The sequence below is a fragment of the Biomphalaria glabrata genome, chromosome 14, assembly GCF_947242115.1.
Source record: "Biomphalaria glabrata chromosome 14, xgBioGlab47.1, whole genome shotgun sequence".
In the NCBI taxonomy this organism is placed as follows: Eukaryota; Metazoa; Mollusca; class Gastropoda; family Planorbidae; genus Biomphalaria; species Biomphalaria glabrata.
The window spans coordinates 21300866-21322128 of NC_074724.1; the positions used below are offsets into that span (position 1 = coordinate 21300866).

Sequence of the window (21263 nt, forward strand, 5' to 3'; positions counted from 1 at the left end):
AGTAATTTCTGTTATACTAATTACTACATTTACAAAATGTTTACTTTTTAAAGAGAAAAAAATCTATTTAAAATGCATATAAGTCGGACATAATTTAAAACAATGATTAAAAAGTAGTGCTACACTGTGGATATAGAACACTAAACTAAAGTATACTTCCTTTTCTTTTTTACGAATGTGTTTTTTTTCTTGAGGAATAAGAGATTGTCCCTTTATAAAACCACTACATATTCATTATAAGACATTAATTAGGACTGGTTCACATCTAACTTCAAATTCACTTTCACCTATCCTTTGGTCTTTGGACCGTTAGGGCACCACACAAGATCCGTCAACCTTCTTAGCCCTGTCGTGAACCTTCTGTCGTGAACCGTCTTGACTGTGACACCTCCGCTCTTTATATAGGGTCCCTACTGGCCTTCTAGAACCTGAAAGAACGTCGCTGGACCAATATGGGTGGTCAGATGACTACATCCCTCGTGACGCTCCTGAGCTCTACTCACATCGCCGACCCTTTCCGAACCGTTATGTTGACAATCGTCTCGGCTGACCGTCGTAGCTCGTCACGGTTGACCGCTCGTCTAGCGCTGGCCTGGGGCGATTTGCGTCGGCTGACTACACTCACACCACTACCACCATCTGTGCCACCACCAGGTTTATAACACTGCCCCCTTCTTAGATCTGTCCGTCCTGGACAGATTAAAACTGATGACAATGGCTGTGAAGTTTCATCGCTGTAGGTGGGGGTCGATCAGTGGAGGTTGGCTTGCCTCTTGAGCTTGACTGAGCCATCCCTGTCGCATTCAGTAATGGTCGCTTTCTTCGTCTCCTCCTGTTGGCCTTCACCTGGCTGTATTGACGTCGGGGTCGCATCGCTATCCACGTTGAACTCAGCAAACGTTTTCTTCTTCTCCAATTGGCCTTCATCTGGTTGCATCGACGTTGTGTTCGCATCGCCATCCATGTTGCATTCGACCGACGTCGCATTCTTCTCTGCCAGTTGGTATTCATGTGGCTGCAGTGATGTGGTTGCATCGCCCTTGACGTTGGACTAAACAAACGCCGCTTTCTTCTTTTCCTCAATTCTTTTTCTTTTTCTTCATTCTGTTGCAGTGACGTCGTGGTCGCATCGCTCTCTCGTCGTTCGGTTTTAAGGGTAGCCACTTGACACATGGAGAGGCATGGGGTGTTAGGGCCGGGCTAACCAAGTTCGTTGGCCTAACAGGTCTCTTCATAGGACTTTGCGGAGAAGGACTTAGGGGATGGGTTTCAGAGTCACAGGACAGGGAATGGTGGGACATGTCATCATCTTCAGCCGTGTATGGAGGGCATGCTCGTGGGGCAGGTTGGTAACACTTCACTTCATCTTCGGCCTCAGGCCCCAATCGGCTTTCTTCACCACCATAAGGACCTCCCTCTCTAGTCTCAGCAGCTGGCCAATCATCCGATGGGTTCAGGCCTTGTTTCTGAGTTTCCACTTGCAAATGTCCATCAACTTCAATGTCAGGCTTCCTTAGATTCTCTTGACCACCATCAGGACTTCTTTCTCCAGTCTTGGTAGCTGGACCAATGTCTGCTGGGTGCAGACCTGGCTGGTATCTCTCAGCTTGCAAATGTCCCTTGACAGCTTCGTCAGATTTCATTAGGTTCTTTTGGTCACCATCAGGGCTTCTCTCGCTGTCCTTAGAATCTTGGCAAGCGTCAGTAGGGTCCAACCTTCCTAGGCTACTTTCAACTTGCAAACGTTCCTCAGCAACATGTTTGGACGCGGAGCAAACATTCACTTGATCTGTCTTGCTGTTTGAGGTGCTCATATCAGGTACAGCTGCATCATAAGCTTCTGTTGGACTATAGGCCGCTGCTCTTGTCTCTTCCTCGCTCTCTTTCTGATTCTCAGGTCTGCACTGCTTGTTTTCGGATTCACAGACAGCACCACCTTCATCAGCATTGCCGTTGTTACTGCCTATTTCTTGATGGTTTTGGGTGGGTAGTAGATCATTGTTTAACGATGGCGTAGCTCCTTCCTCTTTCAAGTCTTTTTGGTCGTACAAGGTTTCTTCCACCACGTCCATCGTTTTGACCACGGGGCTCGTCACTTCCTTCACTGAGGTACTCATCTCTTTAATCTCTCTACAGAACTCCTCGGTGTACTTTTTCAATGTCACACTCATAGCCCGAATATCGTCTCGTACAGAGTTCATGAACTCTCCAAAATCTGGTGCGACTTCAAACAGATACGTGTCCGGATCTTCTTCTTCTTCCATTATGTCTTCTCTACTCACATCGCCGATCCTTCCCGAACCGTTATGTTGACACTCGTCTCGACTTACAGTCGTAGCTCGTCACGGTTGACCGCTCGTCTAGCGCTGGCCTGGGGAGATTTGCGTCGGCTAACTACACTCACACCACTACCCCAATCTGTGCCACCACCAGGTTTATAACAATATATATGAGAATATTTTTTTCAAAAGCAGTGTTTCTCAACCTTCGGGGGAAAAAAAACAAAAACAGTCATGTAGAGGCCTTTCTCTTGCAAACGTTTTCTTGCATTTTTCACTGCACATCTCCTGACATCTACAGCTAAGTATTTATCAGTGGAGTTCGTGGCGACGCCTCAGGCCAAAAGGATTTTGTTGCAATCTTCATTGCAGTAACGCATTCTCCTGACATCTACAGCTCACTACGCCAAAAGCGTTTTCTTGCATTCTTCACTGAAAAACGCATTCTCTTGACCTAAAAGCTTATTATTCATCCTATTAAAAAGGGACCTTTTGAATAATGTTGTACTTAAAAAAATATTCTAATTTGAATTTATGAGCCCTTGATAAATTACAAATAAAACCGATTTATTGCTTGAAAAGATAATATAACCTACATATTTAGATTAAGCCTTTGAGGATCGCCGCTGAAAAATAAATTCTGTAAATAATATTCAATAAAATTCAAGCATAAATTGTGAGTTATAGTCCCAAATTTATTTAATTAAAAAAATATCATATTAAGTAAAGGTTGGGAAAAGGCGACTACCAGAAAACTATTTGGGTTAAGAACTCATCTCATCGTGACTCTTTTACTGAAAATTTTCGTTTGAATTCTAAATTTTCCCTAGCAAAGTCTTTCTTTTAAAAATTATGATAAATTCATGTCAAATTACATAAACTGTACATGCAATCCCCCCCCCCCCATAAACCCAACGAATCGGCCAAGATACTAGAAGGGGAGCGACATAATATAAAATTTATATATTAATTCAACTAATTTTGTTCACAAACTAATATTTCTCCATAAAAGTAGGACCGCCCCCCCCCCCCACTCAAAGTGTTTAGGTGGGAAGGGCAGTAGAGGTATTTAAATTATTATTTTTAATTATATTATTATATTTTGAAGTTAAATAATGGAGGTATTGTCTTATATATATATATATATATATATATATATATATATATATATATATATATATATATATATATATATATATATATATTTATAGCTTTTATATAGCGCTACTTTCATACTTATAGCATTCTCAGATCGCTTTTGGTCCAATCTCATCTGTGGACCAGTGGGGGGGGAGGCACTGGCGGATCCAGCGGGGGGGGGGCGGTAGGGGCGAACGCCCCCCCCCACTCGGCCGACCCCCCCCCCTTTCGGGGGGGGCGGACGAACTTTAGTATAAAATTCACACGATTTGTATACGAAGTTATTAATTATGTTAAAAATATATATTAATTATTTATATTTCAACCTATTTTTAAATTATTTCGCCCCCCCCTCTAGTATGTTGGCTGATTTGGTGGGGTCGGGAGGGGGCGATGGTATCAATCCCGCCCCCCCCCCTTACACTTTCGAGTGGGGGGTGGTCAAATTTATTTGTAGAAATCACAGCTTGCTAACAAAATCAATTAAATATTTATATCATTAAAACGTGTTATTGATATTTTAACCGATCTTTTTATTATGTCGTTCCCTGTTTGCCGATGGGGGGGGGGGGGGGGGGGGAAGGGGGACGAATACCTCTACTGCCCTTCCCACCTAAACCCTTTGAGTGGGGGGGGGGCGGTCCGTTTTTATGGAGAAATCATAGTTTGTGAACAAAATTAGTTGAACAATTAATATATAAATTTTATATTATGTCGCTCCCTTTCTGGTATTTTGGCCGATTCGGTGGGGTGAGGGGGGGGGCGATTGCATGTACTGCCCTCCCCACTCTAGCCCTTTGAGTGCTGGGGGGGGGCGGTCCTATTTTTGTGGAGAATCATAGTTTGTGAATAAAATTAGTTGAATATCTATATAATATAAACTACGTATTGATATGTGACCCATTGTATATTATGTCGTACCACACTCTAATCTCAAATTGTATCATTAGTAAATATGAAATGAAAAAGGGTTGTACCAGGTGGGAGGGGCGATACATGCAATCGTATTTCCCCAATCGGACAAATCAATACTTTTTCTTTTTGTATTATAGTTAAGAAATTACAAATTTAAAAAAATCTGTCATTAATATAATTTATATATACTATAAATTAAATTCTTATATCGAGTCGCCCCACCCCTATTATTTAATGCCAAATGCAATCTTTAGCAGAAATTATTAAAGGAGCGAGGATTAATCGTTTTCACTCTACCGCCCCTCCCATTTCCAGACAGAGTTTTTTGTAATTTCACATGAATTTATCATAATTATTTTAAGAAAGACTTTGCATTGGAAAAGTTAGAATTCAAACGAAATTTTTCAGTATAAGAGTCATGATTGAGATGAGTTCTAAACTCAAATAATGTTGTTATAGTCGCCTTTTCCCAACCTTTACTCAATCTGATATTTTTCTAGCTAAAAATTTTGGAACTATAACTCACAATTTATACTACAGTTTTCTTGAATACTATTTATCGAATAAGTTTTTTTCGGTGGCGATCCTCAAAGCAAAAATCTAAATATGTGGGGTATCCAATCTTTTCAAGGAACAAATCGGTTTTATTTGCTATGTATTATGGGCCTATAAATTCATATTAGAATATTTTTCAAGTACAACATTATTCGAAAGGTCCTTTTTTAATAGTATGAATAATGAGCTTTAGGTCAGGAGAATGCTTTTCTGCAGTGAAGAATGCAAGAAAACGCTTTTGGCGTCGGGGCTTCGCCCCGAACTCCATTTATGAATAATGAGTTGTAGATGTCAGAAGAATGCGTTTCTGCAATGAAGAATGCAAGAAAACGCTTTTGGCGTCAGGGCTTCGCCCCGAACTCCATGGATGAATAATGAGCTGTACTTGTCAGGAGAATGCGTTTTTGCAATGAAGAATGCAAGAAAACGCTTATGGCGTCGGGGCTTCGCCCCGAACTCCATTGATGAATGGATGTAGATGTCAGGAGAATGCGTTTCTGCAATGAAGAATGCAAGAAAACGCTTATGGCGTCGGGGCTTTGCCCCGAACTCCATTGATGAATAATGAGCTGTAGATGTCAGCAGAATACGTTTCTGCAGTGAATAATGCAAAAAAACGCTTTTGGCGTCGGGGCTTCGCCCCGAACTCCATGGATGAATAATGAGCTGTACTTGTCAGGAGAATGCGTTTTTGCAATGAAGAATGCAAGAAAACGCTTATGACGTCGGGGCTTTGCCCCGAACTCCATTGATGAATAATGAGCTGTAGATGTCAGCAGAATACGTTACTGCAGTGAATAATGCAAAAAAAACGCTTATGGCGTCGGGGCTTCGCCCCGAACTCCATTGATGAATAATGAGCTGTAGATGTTAGGAGAATACGTTTTTGTAGTGAAAAAAGCGCTGCCCCAGTTGTTTTGTTTTTCGCCGAAGGTTGAGAAATGCTGCTTTTTTTTATTCTCAAATATATATATATATATATGTGTGTGTGTGTGTGTGTGTGTGTGTGTGTGTGTGCTGTACGCACGTTTATGCGTAGGGTTAGGGTTTACTGGGCGTTAGGGTTAGGGTTTGGAGAAAAATCGCCCCCCCCCCAGTCCAAAGTTCTGGATCCGCTAGTGGGGGGAGGGGGTATCCAGGAGTTGGTTTTCCGTGCTGCCTTTAGGCGCTCAGTAAACACAACTCTGCCCGAGTCGAACCTCGAGCCCCCTTATACTTAGCCAAGCCAAGCCAAGCTCAAGCGCACTTAGCCTCTCGACCACGCTTCCCACGTCTTACAAAATTTTATTTATTTATATATTTATTCATTACCCACTCTATCCCTGCAAGAGGTGTACATTATGCTATGCAATCAGAGAGCTTTAAAACTGATCCGTCTCAGTTCTTGATAGTCATCTTCGAGTTCATAGGAAATTACAAATGTCATCTTCGACAATGAAAGATTATATATATAGATATATATTGTAATGATACTAATATACCAATAACGTGGCTTTATTCAACAAAATCAGACTACAGTAAACAGTGAATGAAACCAGCACGTCTTAAATAACACTGATGAAGTACTATACACACACACACACACTGGACATGAAGCACACACGCTGAACACACGCAGAAAATCAACTGAGTTACACTACGATCACCCCGCCTATAAGTTATAGGAACATAAACATGTAAATAATAGTGAAGGACAACGATATAGGAGGCATAAGTATCCCTACATAATACTTACAGAGTTACTCTATTGAAAAGCATTGTAAAACTATAAACAAACAATTTGTGAGTAGATTTCACCTAACACTCGGGGTGAGTAGATTTCACCTAACACTCGGGGTGTGTAGATTTCACCTAACACTCGGGGTGTGTAGATTTCACCTAACACTCGGGGTGTGTAGATTTCACCTAACACTCGGGGTGTGTAGATTTCACCTAACATTCGGGGTGTGTAGATTTCACCTAACACTCGGGGTGTGTAGATTTCACCTAACATTCGGGGTGTGTAGATTTCACCTAACACTCGGGCTGAGTAGATTTCACCTAACACTCGGGCTGAGTAGATTTCACCTAACACTCGGGGTGTGTAGATTTCACCTAACACTCGGGGTGAGTAGATTTCACCTAACACTCGGGGTGAGTAGATTTCACCTAACACTCGGGGTGTGTAGATTTCACCTAACACTCGGGGTGAGTAGATTTCACCTAACACTCGGGGTGTGTAGATTTCACCTAACACTCGGGGTGTGTAGATTTCACCTAACACTCGGGGTGTGTAGATTTCACCTAACACTCGGGGTGTGTAGATTTCACCTAACACTCGGGGTGTGTAGATTTCACCTAACATTCGGGGTGTGTAGATTTCACCTAACACTCGGGCTGAGTAGATTTCACCTAAAACTCGGGCTGAGTAGATTTCACCTAACATTCGGGGTGTGTAGATTTCACCTAACATTCGGGGTGTGTAGATTTCACCTAATATTCGGGATGTGTAGATTTCACCTAACATTCGGGGTGTGTAGATTTCACCTAACACTCGGGCTGTGTAGATTTCACCTAACACTCGGGGGGTGTAGATTTCACCTAACACTCGGGGTGTGTAGATTTCACCTAACATTCGGGGTGTGTAGATTTCACCTAACATTCGGGGTGTGTAGATTTCACCTAACACTCGGGGTGTGTAGATTTCACCTAACACTCGGGGTGTGTAGATTTCACCTAACATTCGGGGTGTGTAGATTTCACCTAACATTCGGGGTGTGTAGATTTCACCTAACACTCGGGGTGAGTAGATTTCACCTAACACTCGGGGTGAGTAGATTTCACCTAACACTCGGGGTGTGTAGATTTCACCTAACATTCGGGGTGTGTAGATTTCACCTAACACTCGGGCTGAGTAGATTTCACCTAACACTCGGGCTGAGTAGATTTCACCTAACACTCGGGGTGTGTAGATTTCACCTAACACTCGGGGTGAGTAGATTTCACCTAACACTCGGGGTGAGTAGATTTCACCTAACACTCGGGGTGTGTAGATTTCACCTAACACTCGGGGTGTGTAGATTTCACCTAACACTCGGGGTGAGTAGATTTCACCTAACACTCGGGGTGAGTAGATTTCACCTAACACTCGGGGTGTGTAGATTTCAGCTAACACTCGGGGTAAGTAGATTTTACCTAACACTCGGGATGAGTAGATTTCACCTAACACTCGGGGTGTGTAGATTTCACTTAATATTCGGGGTGTGTAGATTTCACCTAACACTCGGGGTGTGTAGATTTCACCTAACACTCGGGGTGAGTAGATTTCACCTAACACTCGGGGTGAGTAGATTTCACCTAACACTCGGGGTATGTAGATTTCACCTAACACTCGGGCTGAGTAGATTTCACCTAACATTCGGGGTGTGTAGATTTCACCTAACATTCGCGGTGTGTAGATTTCACCTAACATTCGGGGTGTGTAGATTGCACCTAACATTCGGGGTGTGTAGATTTCACCTAACATTCGGGGTGTGTAGATTTCACCTAACATTCGGGGTGTGTAGATTTCACTTAATATTCGGGGTGTGTAGATTTCACCTAACACTCGGGGTGAGTAGATTTCACCTAACACTCGGGGTGAGTAGGTTTCACCTAACACTCGGGCTGAGTAGATTTCACCTAACACTAGGGGTGAGTAGATTTCACCTAACACTAGGGGTGTGTAGATTTCACCTAACACTCGGGGTGAGTAGATTTCACCTAACACTCGGGGTGAGTAGATTTCACCTAACACTCGGGGTGAGTAGATTTCACCTAACACTCGGGTTGTGTAGATTTCACCTAACACTCGGGGTGTGTAGATTTCACCTAACACTCGCCGGGAGTATATTTCACCTAACACTCGGGGTGTGTATATTTCACCTAACACTCGTCGGGAGTATATTTCGCCTAACACTGCAGATTTTACACATTGCACTTATGAAATTGTATTTAAGTCTACTTATGCACCATTTGATCAAGAAGCAGTGAAAAAGAGAAACACTATACTTGATCTATCTTACCATTACTTTTGTGCACACTTTCACTAGACAATGTAGTTCATATGCAGTAAGATTGTGTTCATCTTCATGTTCAAGGGAAAGGATATTGCTAATTAGCGATTTGACAAGAGTTTGTTGTATGATAGAACTAGACATTCAGAAATGTGTTTGGTTGTAAGATGTCTTGAATCATCTTCTCATCCTGCAATTACAATGAATTAGTTTTAAAATCTAAAGGTTTCTTCAAAACTACAACAAGGGTCAAGGTTTTCTCCACGAAGTGCAAGATCCGTTCGTTACGTCACACTTTTAAAACGAGCTGTCTTGTTACATCAGTCGTGTTCTTAATGTCTCTTCAAGTCTATAAGACATCTTCCATTCTGATAAAACAATAACATTGTCTTCAGGCACTGAGATGAAGAGTTCTGACGGTAGTTTGTTAAGGTAATTCTTTTCGACTAGGATGACCACGCGAGATGGATTAGTTGGACTGATCGAGAAGACGGCTGATCGCACTGTAAACAGGAACCAATCGTTTTGATCAATGAAGCTTTCATTGATTACTAGAAGTATTCTCCAACTACAGTGCATAGCCTCCATGATTCCATGAGCTATAGAGATAGATGGTAAAAGGTCCCTGTCCCGGACAAAAGTAGTTAATTTGAGATCCCTCTCAATAAATGCTCTCAGTTCCGAACAAGCGAATTGATAATCTGAGTCTGCATAGCCAAGAAACACTCCGTAGCGATAGTCCGACACAGTTTTCAGTTTCAAGTTTGTAAACATTTGAAGAACCTTTGAGACTATCAGCGTCTTATTTTTCATCCATAGAAAAGTGACTAGGAATCCAATAAATAAAACACACATAAGGACAACAGAAACATTGAAGAAAAACTGACCCCAGCATTGACGCCAAAGTCCATCAAGGTCTCCATAGACCAGAGTGAATGTCAACACTCCATCCTTGTTAATACATGTGTAGTTTCTGTTGTCATCTAACTGTATAGTAGTCAAACGAATCCACTGTAGAAACAGAAGATTATCACAGCCACATGAAAAGATATTTCCCGACAGCAATATCTCAAAATACCCTAATCTTTCTTTATTTCTTTCCAAGACGTCTCTGTCCGTCGTCGATATAGTAGTAATGACATTCAGTCTTAGATCAAGAGAATTTAGTTTCGGTGTCAGATTCAGATCGAATGGTATGTCACGGAATCGGTTCGAGGCTAAGTTCAGAGTTGTCAATTCGGGATTTCCAGAGAACGTATGGAGGGCTAAAACATCCAGAGAATTGGACGATAGGTCTAAAAGTTGAAGTCTGGAAAGATTTTGGAAAAGATGAGAACTGAACTGAGACATGAAAGAACTGACCAGTCTACAGTTATCTAGAACAAGAATTTCCAGACTTGGATAAGCGTTAAAAAAATGGATAGATAACGTAGACAAATTATTGTTAGAAAACTGCATTGTTCGTATACTTGATAAGCCATCAACTGGGACAGTCACCATTTTGATGCCGTCATCAAGCATGAGAAGCGTGTGCACATTCTGTGCTCCGTAAACTGTGACCTTGACATCCAGGCTGACAATACCAAACAATGAAGATAGCTCGATAGTCTCAATAGAAGGGGAAATAAATATTGTAATACCATATTGAGATTCACTGTAATAGTTCTTAGTGTTAAAAGAACTGAGGGAACCAGCATACAAGAGATGTGCGTTATTGGAAGTAGCATTCGTTAGTATCTGAACATCGCTAGAGAAAAGTTGTAGTGCTTCAGACTCGGTCCATGGATAATATCTTACTAATCTTTTTGTGGAATCATCATCACAAGAAGGGGATCCTTCAATTGACAGCTCCTTGAGATTATTCAATTTTAAAACATCAGCAAGTGCCCATGAAGTGCCGAATAAGTCTCTTTCAGAAATGGAAAGTTTTTTCAAACATCTATCTAAAGTTGGACTCGTTAATGCTCCACGAAAAATGACTAAAATACCGTTATTAATCAAATTGAGTTCTTGTAGACATATCTGCTTTAAGAACTGGGTGCTGTTTTCATTTAGGAGACCATCTTTTGTGCTTAATGATGAGTAGATCTGTCTGGCCACTCTAACGCGTTCAAATCGTAGATACGTAACTTCGGTTCCAACTAATGGACGTAGTGTGTTGAATGCCGCATGTAGACTGAACTCATTTTTCTCGTAAATAACACTTTTTAAGTTTGAAAAAGCACTTAGAGCCAAGTCGCTGACATTGTTTAACCCAGTGCAAAGGTACAGAGTTAATTTCTGCACAACTCTGACATGTTGAAAACTATCCTCGGGAATGTTGCTCACTTGACCAGAAATGGTCAAGTTTGTTAAATTTTGAAAATGATTAAATTCTTCATTAAAGTACAGACTATAACTGATGACGCTAATAGATAACGTGGTCAAATTGTGTAGGTGACCAAACATTTGATCAGGGAAACTTCCATTGTGGAGATGCTTTTTCAAAGTCGACGTTTGGTCGTTGCTAGAATACAAATCTTCTGATTGCAACAGGAGTAGTTCTGTAAGACTTCTTAAATTACAAAATGTATCCACCGGCAAGCGAAACAAATCTAAATAATTATTTTCTAAATTAAGATACTGTAAACTCTTGAGGCCCAGGAAAGCTTTGTGTTCGATAAACGTCAACAAGTTATCCTGAAGACTCAATCTTTCTAGTTTACACAGATGATTTAGCGTATTATTGGGTACAATTGTCAAGAGATTACTTTGTAACATTAGCTCAGTTGTGTTCTCTGGGAACCATTCCCTGTCTATGTATTGTAAAGAACGACCCGAACAGTCAATCAATGTTTGGCTCTCTACGACATTCACATGACAGAAGCCGACACCTTTCATAAAGTGTCCAGTGGGGTTCAATGGCTTTGATTGAGCCGAAGTAAAGAACTTGGCTTCACCAATGTTGGTCTCTAGTTTTTGAAGAAACAGAAAGTAAATAATCAACCTTTCAATCCCGCAGCAAATCATACTGTATAGTTCTGTAGGAAGAAGAATAAAAGAGATATTGTTAATAGACACATTAAGTAAGTAAATAATTTGGTCTATTAATCTAAACAAAAACAAGATTACACAAAAGAGTTTGTGTTAGCACACAAACTCAAGGGCGGCCCCCGTCAAATTCACCAATAGACGAGAAATATATTCAAGCCATATTCTTGTTTTGATCGTTTAAAGAAATTTTTAAAATTTGGTGTTATTTTTCACATACAGTGCAACACGTCGTCTTTGATAAGACTCTTCTAACTCTTCTGGGATAAGTAGAGTAGCATTATCACCTAAGATCAGCATGTAAACCTCCCGATACAGTGTCGGTGGCACCTAGTACGGTAGCTCAGGGTGTCACCCGTCCCCATCAACTTTCTTGAAATAGGTTCCAATGAACACTATTGCTAGTTTTGTTGTTGAACCAACACAGTGAGCTGATGACGTACTTTTATTGATTTTTACTCAAATGTAAAATCCCAATGTTCATTACGTTTATTCAAATTTTATTGCAAAATTTACAATAATATTTAATTAAAATTATAAACAGATTTAACATCATATGAACAGGTTTCTTTTGTTATATTTTAAATGGTATAACATTGTGCTGTATCATTTACACTTACACTACCATCTAGATGTGTCAAAGCATATTTGGATATATCTAGAGAATTGATTATTATTATTATTATCTTTTCCCATGTGTCTGCTTATATCAAGTTATAATTTTTCAAACTTGGTTGTCACCCCCAAAATGGTGTCGACCAATGCGGACCGCACCCCTCCCATTAGTGACGCCACTGCTGTAACGGTCTCCTAACAAGCTTTCTGGCCCGTCAATTTTAGTATCTGTTACATTTGATTGGAAGGCCGGCTCTCTTTCTCTTTCCTTCTTTCTCTCTTTCTCTCTCTCCGGAACCCCCTATATGTTTTTTTTACCCTCCAATCGTACTATTATAAGACATAAGATTTTCCACTTGTATTGAAATAACCAGCTTTATAACTTGAAAGAGTTTTATATTATTCGTCAGACCCTGTCTTGTATCACCTGTTACTCTTCTCCTCCCTTCCACCTCCCACGCACAACAAAAGTTTGTCCTATGTACAATATCCTCTCAGTTGCTTTTAGACCAGAACTCCCTACTCACCCTCCAACACATTTTTCGACCCCTTTATTATTTCAATGACAACGCTTCAATTGTTTAATGCCTCCTTCAATGAATGGAATTCTTACCAAAGGCTTCAGGGAAGACCTCAAGGAAAGGCTCCTTTCCAAACTATTTATCTCTTTTTATTCAACGTTTTCGTTCATCTCGCCGCTTTGGAATGCCCCCCCCCCTTGCTTTCACGCTACATTCATTACAGCTTGTGAATCACAGAACACACAACGTCCACCTCGTCAACACACAGTTGATACTCCAACAGGTCTGTGAATAATCTCTTACATAACATCTGACACTATCTGTCAGTTCTGAAGTCTATGTCGAGAGGAAAAAACAATGCTAGTATTATCTACACACGCACACGGGCGAAATCATGATCTCTGCTGTCTAAAAGAAAAAATCTCTATATTTGATATTATAGTTGATATTGTTTAGACTAATTTCTCAAAAGAAGCGTAAATGAACAATTGAATAAAACGTGACGAAAATTATAACTGAAGGGTAAAAAAATATGCTTTAAAACCATGGAACTCTTGATTTTTGTATTCTTTGTTTTAAAGCTTTATATACAAAATGTCTTTATATAATATAATTATATAATGTTGCCTTTTTGGGGAATTATATTAAAACAAAATACAAAGGTTTAGAATTTAGAATCTGAGCTGGTTTGGTCCTATTGTAAAACATGACTCACTGTCTAAAGTCATTCGTCAAGGTACAGTGAGCTGGTTTGGTCCTATTGTAAAACATGACTCACTGTCTAAAGTCATTCGTCAAGGTACAGTGAGCTGGTTTGGTCCTATTGTAAAACATGACTCACTGTCTAAAGTCATTCGTCAAGGTACAGTGAGCTGGTTTGGTCCTATTGTAAAACATGACTCACTGTCTAAAGTCATTCGTCAAGGTACAGTGAGCTGGTTTGGTCCTATTGTAAAACATGACTCACTGTCTAAAGTCATTCGTCAAGGTACAGTGAGCTGGTTTGGTCCTATTGTAAAACATGACTCACTGTCTAAAGTCATTCGTCAAGGTACAGTGAGCTGGTTTGGTCCTATTGTAAAACATGACTCACTGTCTAAAGTCATTCGTCAAGGTACAGTGAGCTGGTTTGGTCCTATTGTAAGACATGACTCACTGTCTAAAGTCATTCGTCAAGGTACAGTGAGCTGGTTTGGTCCTATTGTAAGACATGACTCACTGTCTAAAGTCATTCGTCAAGGTACAGTGAGCTGGTTTGGTCCTATTGTAAAACATGACTCACTGTCTAAAGTCATTCGTCAAGGTACAGTGAGCTGGTTTGGTCCTATTGTAAAACATGACTCACTGTCTAAAGTCATTCGTCAAGGTACAGTGAGCTGGTTTGGTCCTATTGTAAGACATGACTCACTGTCTAAAGTCATTCGTCAAGGTACAGTGAGCTGGTTTGGTCCTATTGTAAGACATGACTCACTGTCTAAAGTCATTCGTCAAGGTACAGTGAGCTGGTTTGGTCCTATTGTAAGACATGACTCACTGTCTAAAGTCATTCGTCAAGGTACAGTGAGCTGGTTTGGTCCTATTGTAAAACATGACTCACTGTCTAAAGTCATTCGTCAAGGTACAGTGAGCTGGTTTGGTCCTATTGTAAGACATGACTCACTGTCTAAAGTCATTCGTCAAGGTACAGTGAGCTGGTTTGGTCCTATTGTAAAACATGACTCACTGTCTAAAGTCATTCGTCAAGGTACAGTGAGCTGGTTTGGTCCTATTGTAAGTCATGACTCACTGTCTAAAGTCATTCGTCAAGGTACAGTGAGCTGGTTTGGTCCTATTGTAAGACATGACTCACTGTCTAAAGTCATTCGTCAAGGTACAGTGAGCTGGTTTGGTCCTATTGTAAGACATGACTCACTGTCTAAAGTCATTCGTCAAGGTACAGTGAGCTGGTTTGGTCCTATTGTAAGACATGACTCACTGTCTAAAGTCATTCGTCAAGGTACAGTGAGCTGGTTTGGTCCTATTGTAAGACATGACTCACTGTCTAAAGTCATTCGTCAAGGTACAGTGAGCTGGTTTGGTCCTATTGTAAGACATGACTCACTGTCTAAAGTCATTCGTCAAGGTACAGTGAGCTGGTTTGGTCCTATTGTAAGACATGACGTCACTGTCTAAAGTCATTCGTCAAGGTACAGTGAGCTGGTTTGGTCCTATTGTAAGACATGACGTCACTGTCTAAAGTCATTCGTCAAGGTACAGTGAGCTGGTTTGGTCCTATTGTAAGACATGACTCACTGTCTAAAGTCATTCGTCAAGGTACAGTGAGCTGGTTTGGTCCTATTGTAAGACATGACGTCACTGTCTAAAGTCATTCGTCAAGGTACAGTGAGCTGGTTTGGTCCTATTGTAAGACATGACGTCACTGTCTAAAGTCATTCGTCAAGGTACAGTGAGCTGGTTTGGTCCTATTGTAAGACATGACGTCACTGTCTAAAGTCATTCGTCAAGGTACAGTGGGAGGGAGCACGAAGAAAGTGGACATCCAAAGCAAAGCTGGCTGGACAATGTAGAAAAATGGACCAGCCTCTCTCTTGATGTCATACTAAGAACAGCTGCTGACCGAGAAAATTGGAGGGATTTGGTTACGCTAACTGTCGTCACGGCACCCCAAAGAACTGTCGTCACGGCACCCCAACGAACTGTCAAAGACCCCTACAAACTCTCGTCACAGCACCTCTACGAACTGTCACAGCACCCCAACGAACTCTCGTCACAGCACCTCTACGAACTGTCACAGCACCCCAACGAACTCTCGTCACAGCACCTCTAAGAACTGTCACAGCACCTCTACGACGAAAGTTCACATGTAGGACTGGTTAGCCGCTGAAATACTGGCTCGTACTTAATCTACAAACTTGAAAACAAAACATATATGTATACAGTGGTATACAGTGGTAGCAAAAAGGCATTATTTTGTATTCGTCTCACAGTCAATCGAAAAAAACAACAATATATACATGCCTACTTTAAAATGTACAAGTGAAGATTTATATAACTCTGAAACGTTCGGCACAATTGGTCAAGGCATTTTAGTGTACAGCGGGAAGTTTTTTTTTTTTTTTCCAAAATAAAACTACCTAATTTATTTGTTTTAAATAACAGAACCGAGGGCCAAAGAGATCAAAATAATAGATAAATAATGAAGCAAAGCGTTTAGTCAGACTGATAAGTTATTTTGTATTATCATTATTCTGATATGAATTGTATTAATCTGCTGTAATTGGCCGTGCTATTAGATATCTCCTTTTGTTATGAATTAGTACAGAAGAGAGAATGTTAATATTTTACTTCACTTAATTTGTCAGAATAGCATTAACTCTTTGACTCTGGAATTATTTTCCACATGAAAAATGTAGAGATTAAAAAGATCTTGATGGTTTCATAGTTTCTAATATCCACAAATGAAAGTTTCATATGACATTTCGTTAGCCTAAAGATACGTTTGGTTCTAAAAACTACTCTTGTATTAGTTCACTGGGGCAAGCTACCCTGCCTCATAGTGGCGCCCGGGTGAAAATGGTCGTAAGAGGAAAGGAGTAGGCCAATGGGTAGCAAAGCATCTCAAGTGGCGCGAGAGGCGTCCTACGATCTTGTCAACGATTCTCAATGGACTCTTTCAATAATGTCCCTCACGGTTAGCCTGGTAATGCATAGGGGGTCGCCAGTTTGTCGAAATCATTGGAAATAGCAGTGTTGATAATTTAGACAGTAGCTTGACCCTCGCCCAAAAGATATCTCTGTTCAGTAAGGTTGGTAGGATGGAGCTCTTGCTGGCCTAAAGTTTTATGAGCCTTCCCGTTGGCTTCACTTTTAATACAAATCGAACTGTAATATATCACTACCATGGGCGTAGCCAGGATTCTTTTTAGGGGTGGGGGGGTTGGAGGGAATTTTTTCTCCACCCCACAGCAAAAAAATATATATGTGTGTCTGTGTGTGTGCGTGCGTGCGTGCGCGTGTTTGTAGGGGGGTATTTAAACTCAAAACTCTCTGTAGGGGGGTATTTAAACTCAAAACTCTCTGTAGGGGTGTATTTAAACTCAAAACTCTGTAAGGGGGTATTTAAACTCAAAACTCTCTGTAGGGGGTATTTAAACTCAAAACTCTCTGTAGTGGGGTATTTAAACTCAAAACTCTCTGTAGGTGGGTATTTAAACTCAAAACTCTGTATGGGGATATTTAAACTTCTGGAGGAGGGGGGTTCAAACTCAAAATCCCCCTTGGCTTGGCTACGCTCATAGAATTTTGAGTGTGTAATTTGCTTTTTTTTTATATTGAATAAGAAAATAGTAAGAAACTGGAACAGACACAAAATAGAGCAGTGAGATTCATACCAAACAAATATTCACATTTGACTAGAGTAACACCTTTAGTAAAATTACTAAATTTAGAAAGCCTTCAGGATAGAAGATTCAAAAGTAAAGTAGCAATTATACATAAAACACTGAACCATGATCTTCAAATACAAAATTTAATAAAATACTCAGAAAGACACAAAGATAAAGGCACATTCCTCGTTCCATATGCTAGGACCAATTTGTACAAATGCTCTTTTTTCCCTAGTGCTATTAGAGCATGGAATGGGTTGCCTGAGCTAGCCAGGAAAACCAGTGACTTGGCAGAATCTAAGTCATTGGTTAACATACATGACTAAATGCATGACGTGTAGGACGTAATCATCTTTTTTTTTGAAGTAACGTCTGTATTATTTAAGAAGACGAAGAAGAAATGTATTTTTTAGCTTCAAACCCCGCTGAAGGGGGGTTTAAACTAAAAAAAAAACAAAAAAACTACGATCATAGCACTGTTATATTCTAATTAAAAAGCTTCTATCCTCATCTCACTGTCTAGGTGGAAGCTTGTACAATGATAGTTCTCCCACTTCCATTCTTGAATCAAGTTGAAACTTTGCACCCAATTATTCAATGTCGAGGACAGCACTTGGTTCAGTCCAAAAACTAACCAATTCGTTTGTAGTTAGTAAATAATTTTTGGTTTATATAGAAGATGTACTGAGTTAAGGGGAGATAAGCCATGAGTAGAGAATTGGGTCATTTTAAATTAGAGACTTTTAAGATAATAAAGCCTTCTATTTTTACAAATACTTAAATAGCTCAGTGACAAATGTGTTAGTCTTACCTTGTGGAGGCTCGAGACTTCGAGTTGGAATTCAGACTCGAGCAGCTTGAAAAGGCAGCGTGGAAAACTAAGTCTCAGATACTCCCACCCCTCAACTGGTTTACAACATTTGATGGACCATATAACACTGAGCATGATATAGGCATGAATGTTAAACTAAACAAAAACAATTCTTACAAATATTTCTAATATCACAACTTTGTAATTGTTAGTCTAATTCTATATAAAAAAAACATAGTCTTAAGGAATTCCATACATTCACATCACATGATTAATTCAAAATCGTCGATGTAATTTCATTCAACATCAGCTTTTTTTAAAATCTATTTCTTTCAATTGACTTTTACTTCCTTAGGCTCCATGTGTTAACGTATCAAAACCTTCGTCCTGCATTGTTTTACTAATCAGCTGACCCGAGTGGACGAGTCGGGGTGCAAGCACAATGTGTTGTTTTCTACACACACAAAAAGAAAAAAGAAGTGGATTCAGTTATGAGAATTTTATTTTTCTGCTATTTAAAATATCACTGACATATACATAGACACATATAAATACATTGACAAATACACATTAAATGACACATACAAAGACATGCCAAAACATATAAATTTGCATACAAAGTCCTATGCCAAGACATACAAAGATACATACAAAGAAACAAAAAAAACACAAAAAAACTGTCAAGTCATAAAACGAAGTGTTTAGCCGATAAATTTTTATAATGATGTACTATAGTAGGCTTATAACTATATATTACATGATTCATGAAAAAATATGCCACAAAAAACTTACTTCTTCACGTCTGCTTCACATCCCAAAGTTGATAATGTAATGTATACACTGTCGTGTGTTCTAAAAGGTTTTGTTTGATTGATACATTTGTAATGTTAGCTAAGCAATGGTTGGTAGACTTCATTTCATATTTCTACGTTCCTTGGGTTTCTTCCTGGGTTGTTTTATATCAACATTCAACTTTACCTTGCTTTAGAACTGGGAGTGTACTGGATAAAGCTGTTCAGGAGAGAGAGAAACTCTATTAATAGCAAGCCATTGATACTCGGCTAAGTACGAGAGTGTTATCTATTAGGATTGCTTTCTCTCCTAAAGAGGTCGAGATTGACGTCAAGATTTCAGGATGTGAAGTATTGATACTAAATAGAAGTTTGAGCCAAGACTTGGATTGTAAATTAGTTGATTGATCAAGACTTGGATTGTAAATTAGTTGATTGATCAAGACTTGGATTGTAAATGAGTTGATTGATCAAGACTTGGATTGTAAATGAGTTGATTGATCAAGACTTGGATTGTAAATTAGTTGATTGATCAAGACTTGGATTGTAAATTAGTTGATTGATCAAGACTTGGCAACTTGAGATCTACATAGTGACAATAGAGGCACACAATTGTTGGTACGACATTTTCATGCTGCCCTCCGTGAGTTTGAACAATGAAATCTTCAAGTTGCCATGCATGCCTCTGAAGTATTTCAATATTATGGCAAATAGAACACAAAAATACTGCACAGCCTGCATAAAATGTTGTTGAGAAATGTCCCAGAGTTGAGCATTAAGACCCTTCACTAAACATGTTCACAGCAGAACGATAAATCAAACAGCGAATCTCAAAGTTCTTATAGCCAATAATATCTATATCACATTTCTGAGTAGAAATAACAATATAAAAATAAAGACTAGGATACTCACTGTTCCATTAGATTCGGTACATCGTCTGTTGTTGTTACATACTGACTATTCAAGTTATCTTCTATTTCTAAGGCTCGTACAAAGATAAGTATCAGTCCAGTGTTCTAAATTTACTTGTTTAGAAACTGTACTCGTCCAGTGCCGGAGAAAAGTGGATAGCATTAGGTAACAACTTAAACTGGTGATTTGATAAGGGAGTGAACTTAAGCTTTATATCACATTTTCTTTTATTATCTCGATTGCTTCCCTTTCAAACGTTTTGGCCACTGGTGACTGATCAATTGTTGATAAAGACCTTAGATTTAGATTTAGTTTACAATCCATGCTAATATAACAACATGAATATATCATTATTTTTTAAGAAAACGGTGTACGAAGACGGGTGTGTGGCATTCAAAAGACTAATCTTATGCCAGGATGTAACACTGTGTGCTACAAGCTGCCTAAGGGTCACCGACTCCTAACTCAGGGTTGACTTCCTAAGCCTTTCCTATATAAGAATATAGCCCCAAGGCAGCAGAGTTTGGGATTCAGATTACCTTCTTCTAGGTGGGTAGCCAACCAAAACTAACAAGCCCCTCTGCTCGAAGCATAGTGGGTATAACTAAAGGGGACAATAATCTAAGTGTGTATAATGTGCGTCTCTAGATAATGACTGGGTGTAATATCTAAATCATGCCTGAAGATGGACCAAATAGTGAATAAGAATTTCGCTTTGAAACGTCCAGATGATAGCATAAAAGATTAACCCATTTTTAGTTTCGCTTTGAAACGTCCAGATGATAGTATAAAAGATTAACCCATTTTATGTCATTCACAGGCCAAAAAAAATATATTGTGGGAGGGGGTTGGGGGCTATTAAATACAGGACTTCGGAAAATAAAACATTTTTACAATATCACCTACTTAAGTCAGAACTTCGTAAAACCTGGAACCTGGAATGCTGATATCAAAAACGACTCTAACGATTTTCCTAGAAAGTTAACACAGGGAAAACTCTAGTTTGACCGTAATAATTTTCAAAGTAAAAAATAAATAAAAGTAAATTTGGCTTGAGCAATAGACTTAGAATAACTTAGATTTAGAGCCAACATCGGTTTTGAGAGGACTATCGCGTTGTTGAAAAGACTATCGCATTCGAGAAATTCCGAATGTAAGGCATTATTGATATATGAACTTAGAAAAATTAATGTTCATGACAAGACCGATATTATAAGATAACTGAGTCAATTTATAGTTACTTCAAGTTTATTGAAAGATTTTCTAATCCTTATT

The 21263-nt window shown here is 39.5% G+C and overlaps 2 protein-coding genes across 2 annotated transcripts in view; one reads left to right on the forward strand and one right to left on the reverse strand.

The window, feature by feature from the left end:
* Nucleotides 1–21263, forward strand: part of LOC106075876 (alpha-1A adrenergic receptor-like) — a 34542-nt gene that overhangs the window by 7393 nt on the left and 5886 nt on the right. The gene's annotated exons all lie outside the window — the stretch shown is intronic.
* LOC106075875 (toll-like receptor 4) lies at nt 8678–20155 on the reverse strand. The gene is made up of 4 exons (XM_013236751.2): nt 19989–20155; nt 19078–19296; nt 18286–18739; nt 8678–11943 (listed from the first exon to the last, which is right to left on the reverse strand). The coding sequence occupies exon 4, from the start codon at nt 11930–11932 to the stop codon at nt 9239–9241; it is 2694 nt and encodes an 897-aa protein (XP_013092205.2). The 5' UTR covers nt 11933–11943; nt 18286–18739; nt 19078–19296; nt 19989–20155; the 3' UTR covers nt 8678–9238.